A 19065-nucleotide genomic window follows, 5' to 3' on the forward strand; every position below is an offset into this window, starting at 1 on the left:
ATATAATGGGCGAGATTATAAGGTCTACAGACTGGGGTCTGGCACAGCTCCAATTGGTTAAACAAAATTATAGTTGAGGGCCAATATTGGAAGGAGAAGGCAAGAGAGAAAAGATGGAAGCCTCGAGGACATTAACCCTATGTACCTAATTCTGAGCAGACTCAGAATCGTTCAGGGAAACTATTCTAGCTTCTTTCAGTACACAGGACCCCACCCCCTTTCATTTCTGCAAATCTGTCCACTTCCCCATTTCAATGGCCGCCCAGGGACCCTCCTCGGTGGTGCCAATGAGGCCCAGTGATGTGGCCCCTCCTCCCTGTCCAACCTCCCCCAGTTACTGCCTTCCGTGTGTTCCCCAGGCCTGCAGTGCCCTCTCCCATCGCCATCCTTCACACGGGCCCTGCCCTCTGCCTCAACTCCCCTCACCCTGTCCCCTTCCTATTCTGTTTCTGTTTTTTAACCAGATACTACTCAACCTCTAGGTCTCAACATCCATATCTTGATCCTCCTCCCTCAGATTAGGTTAAGGCCCAATTTAAAATCCCCTGACACTTCTCCTTCATGGTCCTTTTACACCAGTAAGTTTAAGTTTCATTTAATATCTGTCTTCTGTGCTGGACAGCAAGTGCCAAGACCACAGAAGTGCTACCGCTATGCAGGGCGTCAGCCTTCCTAGTCATCAGCACGAAGTGTTGCGCAAAGGGGGTGCTCATCTGTCACTGGCTGCCTCTCTCCTCTCTTCTGCCTGTCCTCTCCTGACTCTCCTCATGTCTTTCCCACATTCAAAGTTTCACATTTGGGCCGCAGCATTGGTGGTATAGTGGTGAACATAGCTGCCTTCCAAAGTTTCACATTTGGGTGCTAGGCAGGTTTGGCCCTGAGTGGGCGGGGCTGCGAGCTACATCACTCTGGTCAACTCCCACACTCAGAATTTTGATTAAGACTCAATAGCAAAAGCACCCCAAACCAGTTCCGACCCAGTTCAGGTTCCCCTTGCCCATTCACTTGGTCCTGCACTAAGGAACGACTCCCCAAGGACCAGCCTGGCCCTGGTCGAGTACGGGGGGGCGGGGAGATGCGGGGGACCCCAACAGTAACCTATATCACAATTCTAAATTGCAAACTCCATCTGAAGTGGGAAGCAGCCACACCTGTCACTCTGCCTCCCAGTCATTGTCCCAGAGTTTGAGGCCCGGAAGAAAAGCCACGACCTTGAGTCTCCTTCCTAACCATTCTGTCCTCAAGGCCCAGGGTCCTGACAGAAGAGTGGCAGCCGAGACGGAAGGAAATGACAAGGGTGAGCGCATCAGAGCTCAGTGTCTCCTGTTAGCTCTCCTCAGAGCGATGGTCAGAGAGCACTGTGTAGGGCCTCCGATCAGACATTCCTCCTGGGGGAAAGGGACATTCTCTCCAGCCTTCCTCGGTAACATCCCCACCCCTCCAACCCCTGTGGGAAGTGGGGTCAGAAGACAAAGAAGGGGGAGACCAAAATAAAGGGGTGGGGGTGATAGAACCTGAGAAGCATATTATTTTCACTGTTGATGAGGTTAACAATGAAGGACTTCATTTCAACTTTTCCTCTTCGAATGTCTTTGTTGTTATTGGTAACTGTTAGAAGGACTTCACTAGTTTGGATCAAATTAGACACACTACTAAAAAGAACTAAGACATGTCCTACGCTTAACTTGTCATCAACTTCTGTCTTGACACAAAATGACAACAAATGAAGGTTTTTAAATTCGCCACAGTTCTGAGCTTTGCAAAAGGTTGCAATGCAACCTGTCTCTGAGGTTTGCGGGTTTGATGGAGATAAATGACTGTTCGGAACGAGGTCTACAGAACCTTACTTTCCATTTTTCTACACCTTTTGTCGAAGGCACGCGGGTGCTTTATGTGTAGTTTAGCATTTATCTTCATAACATCCCTGTCACGGGGGAAGCTCTGACTGCTCACAGATTTCGTATTTTTGCTTCCTTGTCTTTCAAAGCACTTTTGCTGAGGTGGCTGCACAGCGGATTCAGCATGGGCTTTCGAATTGTTGGGAACAGAATTAAAACGCTGATCCCTCCCCTTAGGAACTGCTTGGCCTGGAGCGTGTGGCTGAGTCTCTGAGCTCTGGTTTCCCCCGTGTGAAATGGAGATGTCTTGCTCTTTGTTTCTACATTAAAAGCAATACAGGGAAGTGCTGAGATGGCATTTGAAGGCTTCCACCTACAGAAGGACATGCGGGATCCTGGAAAACTGGGGGCTGTCACCAGCAGCATCAGCATCGTCGTCATTCTATTTTCTTATCACAAGACCTGGTGAGGCAGCTAGTGCAGGTGCTACCTTCCCTTCCTAAGTAAGGCTGCGTAAAGGAAACGAGGCTGAGATGGTGTACGTATCACAGAGAGACAGTGTCACAGACAGAACATATGGCAGGCTCAGGCCCAGGACCCAGGACCCCGAGTCCATTCAGTCCACCAGATGACACTGTTTCATGTAAGCTGTGCATATACATTGAGTGGCCAGATTATTATGATCTCTGAACGCATAATAATCTGGCCACTCGGTATATATCCTATATAATAAAAGGCTAATATGCAAATTTCCCCCTTGACCGGGAGTTCAAGCAGCAGGCAGGCTGGCCAACCGTCCATGTCCCCTCCCCCTGGCCAGGCTGGCCGGATCCCACCCATTCATGAATTCATGCACTGGGCCTCGAATAATCTAATACACTCGCACACACACTGAGTGGCCAGATTATTACGTGTTCAGAGATCATAATAATCTTTCCACTCAGTGTATATCACAGCCACCTGATCAAAATCAACCTCGTTTCTTAACACTGCCAGCTTGGTGGCCTGAACACCATCACACAGTGAGTGGTGCCACAGGGAATGGGGCATAACCACAGCTGAGTCCTGGATTTGGAATGACACAAACCAGGATCCCAGCCCCTGCCCACCACCCTAGACAAGTGGCTTAGCCCATGGGGAATCAGTTTTCTCCTCTGTGAAAACTAATTAATAAGAAAAAGGTGGACAAATTCATCATTCTCTCAATCTAAATTCAGTGAGTAAGTCTTCGTAAGCCCAGCCTAAACCTTCCTCTACCTGCTCTTCTCCCTGCCCTCACATGCCTGCTCCACTCTGCACTCGCCACCTCTGCTATTTCCTGACTTCAGTGACATGCGCACTAATTACACAGAACTGCTGCGTTTCCACTTCCGTGACACCTGTACGCTGAACTGTGGGCTGTTTTGACCACACAGACAGTACACAAACCTCTCCCAAGTGAGGAGCCCTATGTCACCCCCACAATAGAAATGCAAACACTCCTTTCCATATTCAGTTCTACCTGTGCGTCCCCTGACGGGCGTGTCTGCTGCATCCAGCTCTGTTTTGCAAGCACGGCCCCGATGCCCAGCCAGCCCCCTCTTCCCCAGCACAGAGCTGAGCAGCGTTCAGAGGGGAGTTCCGTCCCAGGACTGTGGTCTGACTTAGCACCTGGCCGCAATCTCTTCCCTTATGTGGCCCTGAATGAAGGTAGAGGCAGAAGCTAGTCCCAAACCAAACACAGGGGGATTCTGAAGCTTCCTCCAGCCCTTCTGGCTTTCTTCCCCTTTGCTGACACCATGGCCCATTCAAGGCCCCGACTCGGTTCTCTCTGGTTTGAGCACCTGTCAATCAGGGAGGTGGCAAGAAGCAGCCTTTCAGCAGAGAAACCATCCAACACCAGTATTTTATACCTAGAAAGGAACAGGCACCCAATGTAGACCTGTTGAATGAACCAATGATGAATTTCAATATAGAAGAGAGGCAGAGTACATACAAGAGAAAACTTGTCGATCATCCAAGGAGTTATCCCAGCTCAGCCGCTGGTCACCTGCCACCAGGGCCTCTTACGAGGACTCTCCCTAAAGGAGCAGAGCTAATGGGAGACCTGTCAGCTCTGATTCTTCCTTTTGCCCACCTCTTCCCTGAATCAAAATCCCATATTCAGACTGGATCTTTCCCATCATGCACCCATCTGGAGGGCAAGGCAGTGAAAAGAGGAAAGTTCTGATGGAAGGAGAACTGCAAGCAGCAGCCTGCTCCCCGGGGAGGAGCGGGAAATGAAGGAGGAGCCGGTGAGGAGGTGGAGGTCTGTCAGGCGCGCAGCTACCAGCTCTGTGGGGAGAGAGAGCTGGAGGGGCAGCCTGGCCTAAGGACCGGCAGAGCACCCCAACATCGGCACAAAGGCATGGGGCACCTCGTCTCTTCGTACTGACACAGCTCCTCTGGAGTAGCTCCAAGCCCCTTACGTCACCTCACTCAGCCTTGGTTTCCCTGTCTGCAACTGACAAGCTCTCATGCCTCCTCCCTCCACTCCATCCTTGCGTTGCTCCCCACCCCCCACCTCCACTTCGCCCACTGAGAGCAAAGACGACAAGTAGAAAACGGGTCTGCAGAATCTTGCCAGGCTCCCTGCACCGGGATGCGATATAAATACCAAGTGCTGGCATACTATTACCGCAGAGGTTTAAATTGGGCTGGGGGCCCCGGGACTTGCGATCGCGGCACCTCCCCCACACGCTGAACACCCCAGAGACTGTGCTCCGGGAGGAAAAGTGTGTGCTTTCCTCGATCGTTAGCTGCTCAGGAAACTCGTACATTAGGGCGGCCTCCTTACAGAAACCCTCCAAAAATACCTACGGTGTATATTTAGCTCCAGATAGCGTCCTCCTACCCACAGGCATCGGGCTGCACTTCCCTGCACGTGCCGCTGGCTGCACACCGGGCCGGCCATGGCGGCTCCCCGCAGCCCGCAGCCCGCAGCATTTCCTTGGGCCTTTTCTCACCTTGTTTTCCCCCCCTGCCGGGCGATGCATCTTCTCCAAGGGCAGCTAAGGATATGGCCATGGCTCCCTTCTCCCTCCCATGCCTTTTCCCTGGAGTTGGCTCCGGGTTAAAGGAGACCAGGCAGCACTCATCATTCTACACCCCCTGCCCTCGGCTAAAGTACAAGCTCCCGGCATGGGCTGCCCTGGCCCCTGCTGACCCGCCCAGGCTCACCTCCACCCTTGCACCAGCCAAGGCCCCAGACGCACCCTGCTCGCTGGCACTCACCCTCAAGGATTTGCACGTAGCACTCTTCCCCCCAGAAAAGCTCCTCTCCTTCATTGTCTAGCTAAGTCCTGCCTGCCCATCCTGACACCCCAGTGGCTAGTAAATGCGGCTTCCTTCAGGAAGTCCCCCCAAGTCTCCCAGAGTGAGGCTGGTAGCCCTCAGGTCTTCATGACATGGCGTCCTCGTGGGCGGCACTCAGCCCAGCCCGCCCACACCCAGCACAGGGCCTGGCACGATGTGGGTGCTCGATCGTGCCTCTTGAAGGACTTGAAGGAAGATAGTGGGGAGGTGGTCAGCTACCCTGGGGTGATGGCCCTGGGGTAAAGGAAGGAGGACAAGCCCAGGCTCAGTCACACCTGCCCAGTCCCCAGCGATGTGCCCACGGACCCACAGTTAAGGGTCCAGCAGAGCTGGGAAAACTGATGGCAGAGCGTGTTCTGAGCTGATTTGGGGTTTTGGGTGGAGAAATAAACATCACCCCGCATTCAGCTACAGCTCTGTAATATCCCCAACACTTCAACATACACCTGAGAACAAAGGGTTCCTACATGGAAGAGCAGCACACTTCTCACGAGGTGGTCTGAGCCTGAAGAAGCCCAAGGAAGTAAGGGGACAACGTTACATTCCTGGGGTAGGCATCCCTGAGCTTGGGAGGCAGCGTGGCCAAAGGAGGGCACCCCAAACTGAAGGCTAACAGGCCTGGCTCAAATTCTGGCTTTACCATATCAACCCTTTGACTCTGGGCAAATTATTGAAAGTGTCTGGGTCTCAGCTTCCCCCATCTGTAAAATGGGCACGGGTGATACTCAGACCTGATAGCTCTTACCTGGCAGTATGATTTTTAGGATTAGAAATAATGCATATATGTGTACACAGAGACATATGAAGTGTTGTCTCAAGCATGCAGTTCCATAAAAGGCAGCTGTGGTTCTAGGCCAATGCCAGGGGATGTGACAGTGCTTTCTCCTTATCCCTCCCCACCCACAGCCACCGCTCCTCTCAGAGGCCGAGTCTTCATATTTAGCCCTGACTCACTCCCACCCCATCACCCAGGGGATAATCCCCCTGAGAAAAATCCCATAAATAGCCCAACTATTGGAAGCGGATATTCTTCCTGGTGTAGACCTGGAGCTCCCAGCTCTCATTCCCTAACAGGGTGATCAGAATGTGAGCGAATGGGGCCGAGTCACAGGTATGGGAGATGGGTGTAGACACTGCCTGGCTCAGCCAGACAAGGGGGATGTCAGGGCTGGGAACAGACAACCCCAGCACAGCCCCAGGCTCCCCTCAGCACCCTCCTGTGTATCCAGAGGTGATAAAAGAATCTGGGATGAAGCAACTAATAATGCCATTAGCATTTATTAAGTAGCTACTGGAACCCAGACCCTCACTCTCCTGTCTTTCTTACCCCTGGCTCAGCAGTGCCTTTGAGCTCCTCCCCTCCTCTGTCACTTGCCCATCTATTCCAGGCACTGTGGCTTACAATTAAGACTAATATATAATAATGACTTTAAATTATTTCCAATTCTCCAGGTGGCCTCACTCACATTTAGAAATAGCATCACCTGAACTGTTACTAATACAAGAAAAGATCACCACGTGATGTAAGCTCACAGTTTGTAAAAAGACATGGCAAATTCCACTGTTTTTAAGAAATGAGAATGCATTCACTTCGGTGTGCCTCAGTCCCGGCAGTTGTTTGAGTACTCAACAGGACAGTTTTGTTAAATAGACGAATGGGTGAGTGGATGGATGGACGGATGGACGGACGGATGGATAAATAAGTGGATGAACAAGACAATTCATAAAGAAACAAGCTGCAACTTCCGATCCGGTCTTTAAGCATTACGCCACACGAGCTGTGGGCCTTCTTAACCACAGGCCCGAAAGCTGTGTTCCAAGACCACAGAGAGATACCTGGGACTCTGGTCCTCTTCAAGTCACCATGAGCCTCAGCTCTGGGCCAGGGGCAACTGTCTGACTGCGCCCCTCCTAAGCCCACCCCACATGCTCCAAGGGGAGGAAGGAATGTGCGTTCAAGGAGCTACAGACCATGCAGCCCACAAAACTGCGAGGTGACTGCCGGCGGGAAGATGAGTGTCGAAGGAGCTTGGAGCCAGAGCCAGTCCCCACCTCCCAGTGGGTCCCAGGTCCTCTGGGAACCTCAGTTTCTTCATCTATAAAATCACAAGATCTCATTGTGGGGGTTATGAGGACTGGAAAGCATTATGTACACAAATTAACTTTCACACCATGAACTCCCACAACTTCCAGACCTAAGAATACTAAAGGTTAAAAGGTCAGAGGTGATGGCAGAATGTGGCGGCCCAGGTGCCTAAATAAGCAAGATTTGAGAAGGAGCCTGCCCTGTGTGTGGAACAGTCGAGTGGGAGAATTTGAAAGAATAGACAAACTCACACCCAGTCAGACCAGCAGAGCCATGCAGTGCTCCTGCGTGCTCTGACAGTGCCCCATCCCTTAGCACACATGTGTCAAACACAAGGCCCGCGGGCCAAATCCGTCCCGCCAGGCCTTGCAATGTGGCCCGCACCGCACTGTCATCACTGCACTCCGCTGCGTTTCCATCACAATGACAGTTTATGACTGTTCAGTAAACCATTCGGTCCGCGATTTAGGCTGGATTTTAGATTTTGGCCCCTTCTCTGATTGAGTTCGACACCCCTACCTTAGCGTCTCAGCAAAGGTCAGCGACAGAGGCTTTTCCCTGAGCCAGCTATGTGACACCTCAGCACCCCCACCCTCCTCCCGCTCCAGTCACACACTGAGAGCTGGGAAGCCATGCAGCCGCAGCCTGAGGCGCTGTGTCGCACTCCGGCACCTGTCACTCCTCTTGTGCACCGGAGGAAAATGGGAGGTGATGCCTCATGCTGAGGTGGGAAGTCAGAGCTGCCAGCAGGGACAGCTGTGGGGGCGGTGTTGGGGAGCCTGGAAGGGGGCTGCATGGGGCAGGGGTGAATGCACCAGCCCTGGGTCAGAAGGCACAGTTGCAACCCTGGAGGCAGGTGGTCTTGGGCTGCACACTTCCCCTCTCCGAGCACCAGGTGACTCATTTCCCAAGCCTGCTCTGCCAGCTCCCCGGGTCGGTATCACAACGTATTTCATGCATCTCAGACCCCATGATTTTCTGTACCACAAAAGAAGAAAGAGAGTTAAACTCCATCATGCCACCACTGTGAGACAGGCTGATTCCAGAAATGTCCCAGCCTGAGAAATGTGCGCCTGAGAGGCAATGTGGTGGACGGCAGCACTGTGTACACTAAGACTGGCCCCGTAGCATAGAACTGCGGCCTCAGCCCCCACCTCTAGACGCCAAGCCCTTCCCCTAGAGCACGTTCACATGTGAGTGAAGGAGACAGAAGTCAGTAGATGCGAGAAGAACGGGGCGAAGTGCCAATGCTCAGGTGAACAGCAGTGGCCTTCCAGGAACACTGAAGAGCCACTAAGAATGAGAGATGCGAGGTCTGGGTGGAGAGAGAACAGACGTGCCTTGGCTGAGGGCTCAGCACCTGAGCCCCAGGTGTGCAGGTGAGGACACAGAGGGCCTTCTTGGCCAGGCTAATGGAGGACCCTGCTGACCTGACAAATCTCCTTCAACCACATGGCAACCCTTATTCAAAGGCAGTGCTGGGCTCCTGCCTGTCTGCCCTCCACCTTGCCTCACACACCTCGTCCCAGACCCTGTGCAGAAAACAGGTTCGCTAGAAGCACTTCAACCAGTCACAATGCCTCTTAAAATGTGACATCCAAACCACATACATTGGAGCATCTGGAATAATTATCTATAATACCAACCTAAGTGTCAAATAACTGAAAAAATAGAGAAATATGCTGTGTCTATCTATTTAACAAAATGCTCATCACTCAGTACAGATTTTAATGAAAATAAGGAGTAATATATAATGCTGGTGGCCCAGTGCACAAAATTCGTGCACATTAAAAGGGAATTAATTAAAAGGAATATTTTAATATTGTTATTTGCCCTTTCTCTATAATAGAAGTGTCAGAGATGAAAGAAAATTAGTGAGATGTATATGAAAATCTTCCTCCTGTCAGAGTCTGGGGCACGCTGCAGGATCCAGAGTCAAGTCCCTGCCCACCCACGAGCACCTCAAAATTGTGCGAGACCCAGACCCAGCCGGCCCCACCCCGATCAAGCCCCACTAGGTGGAGGGCACAGCCTCGGGTCCCCAGGCCCAAGGTGGGGGGCACAGCCTGACAACTCTCGTCAAGGGGGTGTGCCCTGAGGTCAACCATCACCCCGCCTCCACTGTGGGTGCAGCCATCTTGTGACGGTTTGAGGGTTATTTTTGCATATTACCTCTTTATGATATAGTATGCTCTTACTATACTGTGAAAGGCAGCAAAATCCATGCGATCTCACTTGTATGTGGAGTTGAGAAAAACAATCAAACTTAGAGTACCAGAGAAAAGAATGGAGGTTAGCAGGGGCTGGAGCGTGGGAAAGGGGGAGCTACCGATCAAAGGGTGCAAACTGTCATCTATAGATGAGTACATTCTGGAGACCTACTGAACAGCATGATGACATAGTTAATAATAATGTATTTTATACTTGAGATTTTCCAAGAGAGAGATATCAAGTGTTCTCACCCCACACACACACACACAAAAGATAACAAGGTAAAGTGATGAATATGTTAATTAGTGTGATTGTGGTAATCATTTCACAATGCATTGGTATATCAAAACATCACATGGTACATCTTAACTATATACAATTTTTGTCTGTCAATCATATCCCAACAAAGCTGGAGAAACTAAGTAATAAAACATCACCCAGGGATGTTACATTTTCTATGACCATGGACTTCTGAAACTCTGTATAAATTGAATCTCTATACACCAACATATCTTAAATGCAGTAGAATATCCTTTTAGAAAAACAACCTTCAGAAAATCCTTTTGTAAGGCAACAGGTGTTTTCCAAACATAAATAATCATCCCTATCTATTTATCTGTCCCCTGTATTGAGATGGCTGCCTACAGACTTCCATTTGTAAATTCCAGTCTATTGCACTTTCAACCTGATCATTGTATCACAATTGGTGTGAAGGTTAAAAATAAGAGTATTATGTCTATTCCAGGGGGAAATGGATACACGCAAATATTTCCAAGCTCTTACTCCTCTCAGACTTTGCCCATCCTCACGCCCCTGGCTATTCCCTGAAAAATTTTCTACTCTGCTCCCCTGCCCTTTTGGTTTATCATAATAGGGGCTCATGTTTCTACTCCATTTTCTTCTTTCCCTCACAGGTGTGAACTACCATCTCCTAGACCCTAAATAAGGGAACTTCTATGCTCCCCCAAAGGCCGGGCTTGCCCCTCCCCTGCAGGCACCAAGAACCACCTGTCACAAAGACCGACAGAAAACCATAGAAGCCAAATGAGGCACACCTCTTACCCTCCAACCCAAGCCCATCACATAGGCTGCCAATGGGGTTGGATCGGCCCCAGTGCAGGCATGCTCTATTCATTTCCCATGGGAAAGATGATCTGTCAGATACTTAAACAAATGTGCCGCCTATGACTCTGGGTCAGCTGCAATGTGGCATTGCTGTATTAATTTCCAAAGGAATGATTTATCAAACATTAGTGGGACTCAATGTTATGCCTCCGCGTGTTGGAAAATCTGTAAATCATAAAAAACTGTTCTCGGAACATGCGTCTCAACGATCAGCTCTGAAGACAGGGTTGAGGTCTTCTCCTAACTCTGAAAGAAGACTGTATCGGATGCATCTTTTGGTGCATCTTTTAGGGGTGCCCCTCAGGCTAAGACCAGGCGGGACATGTGCTCAGCGCTAGCCTAGCACAGGCGGGAATTCAGAAGCAGCAGCAGCCCAACCTTGTCGCCACAGCCCCCGCAGACTGCCGCCCTGCACCTCCGCAGAGGACACGCACTCCCCTGCAGGTGGTCGTCTGCGGTCCACCCCCATGGGAGAGTTTTATCCTCCAACCTCTTTCTCTGCACTTCCTGTCCCACACCACTTCCCACCCCAGGTTCGCTGCATCAGCCACTTCAGCACACCACAGCCCCCAAGACAAGAAGAGACCAGAGGACTCACCCACTGAGGACCACAATGAAGTCCATGACATTCCAGCCGTTGCGGAGGTAAGAGCCCTTGTGGAAGATGAACCCCAGGGCCACGACCTTGATCCCAGCTTCAAAGCAAAAGATCCCAATGAAATAGGGTTCCGTCTTCTCCTGTGGGATGGGGAGCAGAGGTGCCGGTCAGCGGAGGGCTGTGCTTCGAGAGGAGAGGGAGGCAGGCGAAGGCACTCTGCTCTGACCTCCCCTCTCTCCTATGGGACAGGTGGGAAGCAAGGGGACTGGAGAACATGGGCTGTGAGCATCCTTCGTCCTCTCCCCTGATCTCCCTGGCTCATGTCACTTCACAAGTCCCTTAGGAAGGGAGGGAAGGGAATGGACCCTGTCCCTGCCCTTTCTTCTGGTCTGGCCGCTGTGGGGTGTGCACACAGCGTCTGCAATGCCCTCAGCACTTGCTGGGAGCAGGAGTCTGAAAGGCCATTTTGCCCTCATGCATCCCAATGGGGTTCCTCCTAGCCATTGAGGACAGAGAGGAGGGAAAGGGCCAGGTGATGGAGCAAAGGAGAAGGGGACCGGAGAAGAGGAGAGGGAAAGAGAGGTGAGAGGAGGCAGGCACATACCAGTCTGCGGGACATCGGGGTCTTGTCATCCTCAGGAAGATGCTGCTCCAGGGCCAAGACGATGCAGTTGGCGATGATGGTGGCCAGGATCATGTACTCAAATGGCGTGGGAAGGAGGAGTTAAGGAACAGATTCACCAAAGAGAGAGCGACACAGCCTCCTAGATAGCTGTGCACGTAAACACACCAACCTGATCAACCCCCATGGTATCTGTGCCGTCTTCATGCTCTACTCTAGCACACAGGAGGCAGATGGTCCTTAGCCCAGGAAACTAGAACTATTTCTGATTGGGTGCTGAACACAAAACCAATCTACATATATAAAAGCCTAAGTGAACCTTACTACTGGACAACGGGCGGGTAACTATGCAGTGGCCTGACCACCAAGGGGGCAGACGCTCAATGTAGGAGCTGCCCCCTGGTGGTCAGTGCACTCTCACAGCCAACCTCCTGTGGTTCCTCCCACCTCCACCATCCCCACCCCTGGCCGGCCCAGATCGCCTACCAGGCTGAGGGACCCCACCCATGCATGAATTGGTGCACCAGGCCTCTAGTAAAATAATACAGTTGGACATAAGGTACTCTCCAGCTCCTTAGTGAATTCTAAAACACATCCAGGAATTAACTAGAGCTGAAAATGGAAAGAAAGAGGGAGGAAGAGTCGCTGACACCATACAGACCCCTTTTCTTCCTGCTCTGCAAACCGCTGGCCTGACTGGTGCCTCAGCCAGGACACAGCTGTGGCTGCTGCAGCCTGCAGGAATCCCAATGGACCCTCTAGGACCTCCGTACGCCTGAGTTGAAGGGCTCTTGGGAGAGAAACAGCTCCCTCCATGTGAGCTCTCTTCTGTGTTAATAGCCAATGCAGAAGCATATTTACAGGGGCCAGGAGAAGCTTGCTTTGCCCCTGCCTTACTGTCCCCACAGAAAACAGGCAGGTCATGAGTCTGAATCCAGGACAGCAAAGCCGGGGCCTCGAGGAGCACAACGACCAATGAATGGATCTTGCGTTCGGACTTTTTTCCCTGCTGCATTTTTCTGAAGACAGGTGAGGGGGCTCCATTGGGCCTTTTAGAAAAAGCAGCTTTATGAAGCTTTGAGTCTGACTCCTGCAGAAAGGTTGTGCCACAAGCCCACCAGGAGGCGGAGGGGAGACAGTTAGCAAAGGGCTCCGAGTGGAGTCACTCTGCATGCTGGATTTTATTCTTTAACTATTGTTGTGACAAACACAGCCAGGTGTTGCCACTGGTCTTGCAGAGCAACCTGTGCTCTGGCGGATAGAATCCGGGAGGGAGAGGAGTCGTTGATCTGGCAAAGGGGAGGGAAGGGAAGGGAAGGGACTGCTCTCCTTGTCCCCTGACACGTCCAGGGTGGCTATGGAAGGTGTAAGGCCCAGAGCACTTTCTGGAGAGCCAGAAGGAGGGCCAGTCCTAACATGACGTCTCCCCGTCCCTGCCATGACCTCGGCGCCGGTGAACGTCAACGGCAATGAGCACTCAGGGTGTTAACAGAATGTGCGGCTCAGATGGCTGCTCACTATGGCTGGTGGCTGGTGAGGCCCCGTGTAAACTCGGAAAGCTGCTCCACATGAGCAAGGAGCCCAGGCCAGGGGCTGGGAAATGGGACTGGGAGTGTGCACTGTCTCACTCAAGCTACAGAGGTCACACTGGTCTGACTGGAGTCCCCTGAAAACCTTAAAGTGATAACTAGAGACATAAACATAAATGAGCTCTTAGTTGCTGACCTGCAGGCAAGACAGGTCCTGGCACCTGCCCACCTGCAAGGCCTCCACCCATGCCTGGACTGCTGCAGCTCCTCTGCGGCCTCCACACCACGCTCCCACACACACACCTGCATTTTCCTGGTCAGATGAGATGCGTGTACAGCTCCCTGCTAGGATCTTTCAACTCAGCTAGTCGCAAGCCCGAGTGCGGATGCATGGGCTCAGCAGAGAACATGGGGCTAGACTCAATAAGGTGTGGCATCACCACTGCAGACGCTCAGGGCACTCAGGGCAGGACTACGGCTCTGGGTCCCACTGCTCCTGAGCCAGGCGCCCTGGGACTGGCCAGGTGTATGGGTGGCTGAGAATTCAGGAGGTGCTACCTAAGGCCCGGAGGCTAGAATTTAAGGGTGAGAGTTTGGTAATTCAGAGTTTCTGACAAGACCTCATTTCCGTGTCCCTTCCCCATTTCCACAATCTTCTTTCCATGGTCTGACATCTAAAGACCCATTCAGAGCAGCGACTCTTTGGCTAACAATTTTGAAAACTGTCCAAATACACATACCCTTGAGAGGGACATCCCTGTAAGTTTCATAGATCATCTAGGGCTCAGGAAAAATTCATGAATGGGGCAATTAAAAGGTGAGATTCTGATGCAGAAGGAAAGGTCAGACTCTAGGAGCGGCATGTGTCTGTGGACTAGACAAAAGAAAGGATGGCGAAGGAGAAATCTTAGGTGAGGACAGCAGGACAGGACATCAGATTCTGGCTGTCCCACCCCTCTCTCTGACAGCCCTCCCTCCATCCTCCTGTCCACTCCTCTTTCTGAAAAAAAAAGCACAGGGAGTGGGCACTTGGCGCTTTTGCTTCCTCCTACAATGGCTTTTCTCCTTCTCTCTGGTCACATGTCAAGATCAAACTAAAATGCTACCTTATCTGTAAAGGTTTCTCTCTCTGCCTTGATTGTACAATTTTATTATTTCTCCTATTTATCTCCCCCCAAAACAACAATAACAACAACAACAACTATCTCTAAAGCAGGCACAGTGTTTTGGTCACCTCTCCATTGTCAGTGCTTCCAGAACTCCTGGTACACAGTAGGAGCTCACTCAATGTCAAAGGCAGATGTAAATGAATGGGAGCAGCAAACCCCATTGAGGAGCCATCACAAGTCAGGGTTGTAGTCGCTCATGGCTCATGCCAGGGTTTCCTGCTCACCCCCATCCCTGGGACTGACTCAGAGGCACCACTCCCCTTCCTCCCACTGGCAGAACCTCAAGCCCGATAGAACATCTTCTACATTTCCAAAGGGAAGAGCGTGGACTCAAATAATGGCCCATAGGTCAAGTGAGTGCACCTCACAGGCTAGATAGAGGTAAGACTTGGGAAGATCAAAGGAAGCTCCAAGTTGCCAAGGCCTCAAGGAACCGGCCCTTCCTGGGACAGGTAGAGGGAAATCTGCCTGGGACCCTGACTCCCCCTTCCCAGGAGTTCCGTGATGTGATTCCCATTCCATTCTGTGCCTGACACTAAACACATTTTGGACAATACCTCTCCCCAGTGTCCATACTGATTGTGGTTTGAAATACTGAACAAACAGAGCTAACAAAGCAATGAGGTGTGGAAGCCTTAGGACATGGGGCTTTGCCTGTCTTACTCGCCTCTGTGCCACTGGGGACCAGCACACGGGGGGGACTCAGCAACAGCACAGGAAAACCAGAGCCTGAGGTATGTTCACAAAAGGTACCTTCCCTGCATGTTCTCCACACTTTTACCCATTTGAACTTTTTGTACAGTACCCTGTGTATACATTAGGAATTCATAAAAAGAAACCATCATGCACAGAAAATCCTTTTAATGCAATATCCTAATATATAAAAAGCCATGGGCCATCATGACCAAAACAACTGGACAGATGACTGAACAGCAGGCTGCATGGGGCGACAAGGTCAGCAGGGGGGTTAGTGAGGGATGACCAAATGACTGAACAGCAGGCTACATGGGGTGACCAGACTGACAGGAGGGTTAGTGAGGGATGACCAAACAACTGATCAACAGGCTGCGTGGGGTGACCAGGCTGGCGGGGGAGAGGGAGAGTTAGGGGCAACCATGCCGGCAGAGGGGGGCAGTTGGGGGCGACCAGGCCAGCAGAGGGGGGGGGGCAGTTGGGGGCAACAAGGCCGGCGGGGATGGCGGGGATAGTTGAGGGTGACCAGGTCAGCAGGGGGGCAGTTAGGGGCAATCAGGCCAGTAGGCTGAAGAATTAGGGGTGATTAGACTGGTGGAGGGGTGGGGGAGGAGGCAGTTAGGGACGATCAGGCAGGAAGGCAGGTGAGCAGTTAGGAACCAGCAGTCCCGGATTGTGAGAGGGATATCCTACTGCAGGTTATGGTGGGGTCTAAACTGGCAGATGGACATCTTTCTGATTATGAAATCAATTAGAATAATATGTATTTTGAAAAAAGAAAGCAATGAATACAAAAACCCACCCCACCCTAAGGGTCTTGGAAATCAGTACAGGATTCCTCAGGGGATCAAACACAGTAGAACAAAGGGACCAGATCAATGAGGAAATGGCCATGAAAGTGCTTTGAAACTTGCAAAAATACCTCCTCTCCCTTACCTGCCTCTGTCTGCTGCTCCCGCCTCATTTCATAAACTTTCCTGCCAACCTCCCCCAGCACCCCTTCCCTCCTCTCTCCCCCTGAGCCTGCTAATGAGGACCTGTGTTGCTCCAACTTTCTTTCCTGTCTAGCAGCCCTAAGACAATCATTAGGGAAATGGTAAAAATAGGTTCACTTATTGATTTATCTCCTTTACCCAAAGCTCCTTCCTCCAAATGGTTGACTTGTTTCCTTAGCAACACAGCTAATTTGAGCAGGCCTACTTGGCCTGCACACCTGCCATTTGTTCATTTCCCCCGTGAAGCACAGAAAGCTGGGGAGAGGGGCGGGCTGCCCCTCAGACTGCAGTGGTGGTGGTGTTCCTGCTTGTCAACAGAGCGGAGCCCTCCCTCTGCTTGGCACAGCTGAGCCTTCCTATCCCCCCTCAGGGACAGGCCTGGGAAGAACTTAGCCTCAAGCAGCAAAGCTAGGTGCCCCAGGGGCAACATGCAGCCCTAACCTCCCCCCCCCCCCCCCCCGGGTCCCCTGTGCTCCCAGCTGCCAGCTCTCAGACACTGTGGCATCAGAGCAGCACAGAGACTGAAAGTGCTCAGAGGGGCTGAGGGCCACCAGGGACGGCAGACAGAACACTGTGCTCTCTCCTGGACTCCAGGCCCAATGGAGATGGCACTTTTGTGGGGAGCAGCCTGGGGCCACTCGGGCATTGCCTGTCAACTCCTGGGGAGTCTAGAGTAGCCCACAGTCTCAGAGGGAAGCATGCCTCACCTCCTGTACCCACATCTGCCCCTCCAAAGATGTCTGTCTCCGTCCACTCCCCTTCCATCCCAGCCCCCTGCGTCTGGATGTCTAATGCTAGGAGCCTAAGAGTCTCAGAAGGCGGCCCAGGTGTCTTTGCGCATATCTTTCCACCCTTCCCTCACCTGCACATAAATATCATTCTAACAGGTGGGGTGTTGACTCGAAGACTGTTACAAGGAAGGGCCCCATCTAGTGTGCTACTCCCACAGCACTCCTCCTAAGAGAACATCTTAAATATGAACAGTAGCAAAAGACAGCTATCCAAGGCTGGCATGCTACTGTTCTCCTGTGAGAAGACTCGGCCATTCCCGAGACCTGCCATGCAGCGGGGAGAATGAAGCTTGGCAATGGAACCCCGGAGCCAGGGTTCTCACTGCAAAAGCTGCCCAAAGTGGTACTCAGATCAGTGGTACCCCCCGGCCACTCCCACAGAACCAAGCAAGAAATGCAAAGGGATCAGATGATGAAAGCTCTTTGAAAATGGTAAGATGCTACACAAATCCGACTACATCAATCTTTAAGCATCAGCTATGGTGCAAGCTTTGGGGGAACGCATCTGTGCGTGGTCACGGCCTCGGAGCGGCCTGGCTGGCTGCAGTCGGAGCAGATGCTGGAGAGGCCCACCGCAATGAGGGATTTAAGAGAAAATTATGGTAATGGGCCTCCGGGAAGAGTGCAAAGACATTTGGCCCAGAATCTCCCGGGACTATGGAAAGCACATCCAAACACCAGTCCCGGAGGAGGATTTATGAAGCTGATGGCTCTGATGCAATTTCTCCTGGTGATCAGAAGGGACATTAATCACACCAAGGCCAGGGCTAAGCACAGGAGGGTTGAGCCACCACAGAAGTCCGGCTCCAGCTCCTGCGGACCCTGATGGAAGCGCAGTGAGATCATGCTGGTGAGATCATACATCCCTTGCGTGGGGTGCGAGAACCACACATTTGTCCTGGAAGGACCGACCCGGCCGGCAGCGTCGAAGAGACAGGACCTTGTGTCTAAAACGCAGACACAACACGAGCCACCAGCAGCATTTCCAGAGTGTGTCTGCTCCCTTCTGGTCTTCCTCACCATCCTTAGAGGCTGGTGTGCCTGGCCAGTCTGCACAGGCCATGAGTGAGATCCTCAGCCTTCCACAGACTGCAAAGAGAGTTAAAGCCAGTCCTGTTCAAACGGGCTTGGGCCAGCTGTCCTGTCTGAAGGCTGGCTGTGCCACTCTGCTCCAGATCCCACTATGAAGCAGGAGTGAGTATGCAATTCCAACAGAGTCTCTCCTCAAGCCTTCTTACCCTGCCCCGCCCAGGTGAGACACCAGGTAAAGGTAAGCATAGGTCCAAGGAGCCTCGGCCCAGAGGCTCATGTACGTCCCGATGGGCTCCTTCTGGACTTCCTTGCACTGACACTTGTGACGGATGTAGCCCAAAGGACACCGAGGCCCAAAGGGGACTGACCCAGAAGAGGGGATAAGCAGGGCAACTGCATTCCTTGAGGTTCTGAGGGGCCACAGATGAATTTTTCAATCATCCGAACTTATCCATGTGTGGCCACCCTCATATCTGGAGCAAGTCACACCACTGACTCTATTTCCATGTCTTTTCTCAGTCCTTCATTTCAGGTTTCCAGTCTCTGTCCTGGGATGATGGACAAGAGGTGATTGTCACCGAACAGCAAGGGTGAAACCCCTGTGACAATTGTCAGTACACAACTGCATGCCCCGCCACGCCCACCCCAGAAAAATGAGGTGCAAGCCTTGCCTACTTGCTGTTGACCCACTTCATGATCATCACTTTCCTTATTGCAATTTTTGTCACCACCCAACCTCACCTTAAAAAAAAAAAAAAAAAAAAAATCAGTCTAAAAAGCAAAAAAACCCTTTTCTTTAAAAAAAAAAAAATGTATCATGTGACTTCCAGTCTTAACATCAGTTTTTTAACTTTGGTTTCCATGGTGGTGGGATGCAACCTGCCATCACCATGACAACAGCTGCCTCTGTTCAAATTCACCATCTGACAGGCAGTCCTGAACAAACACACTCATGTCTCTCCTCTCTCTCTTTCTTTCTCTCTGTAGCTGTCAAGAAGATGGTAATGCCATTACACCTACTCCTAAAGATTTTGAGCCTAATG

General features: G+C 51.6%; 1 protein-coding gene across 9 annotated transcripts in view; it reads right to left on the bottom strand.

Annotated features, from left to right (window-relative positions):
• The window catches only part of CACNA1E (calcium voltage-gated channel subunit alpha1 E), a 371824-nt gene that overhangs the window by 223215 nt on the left and 129544 nt on the right, over positions 1 to 19065 (bottom strand). For all 9 annotated transcript variants that reach the window (XR_004988714.2, XM_036442246.2, XM_045583159.1 and 6 more), the window contains exons 4-5: positions 11796 to 11901; positions 11192 to 11331 (exon numbers count right to left, since the gene is read on the bottom strand). Coding sequence is in view for 8 of the 9 variants with exons in the window: in XM_036442246.2 (XP_036298139.1) it covers positions 11192 to 11331; positions 11796 to 11901 (246 nt within the window). In the remaining variant the exon portion in view is untranslated. The remainder of the gene's footprint in view (positions 1 to 11191; positions 11332 to 11795; positions 11902 to 19065) is intronic.

This window comes from Pipistrellus kuhlii, unplaced genomic scaffold (genome assembly GCF_014108245.1).
Source record: "Pipistrellus kuhlii isolate mPipKuh1 unplaced genomic scaffold, mPipKuh1.p scaffold_m20_p_18, whole genome shotgun sequence".
NCBI lineage: Eukaryota > Metazoa > Chordata > Mammalia > Chiroptera > Vespertilionidae > Pipistrellus > Pipistrellus kuhlii.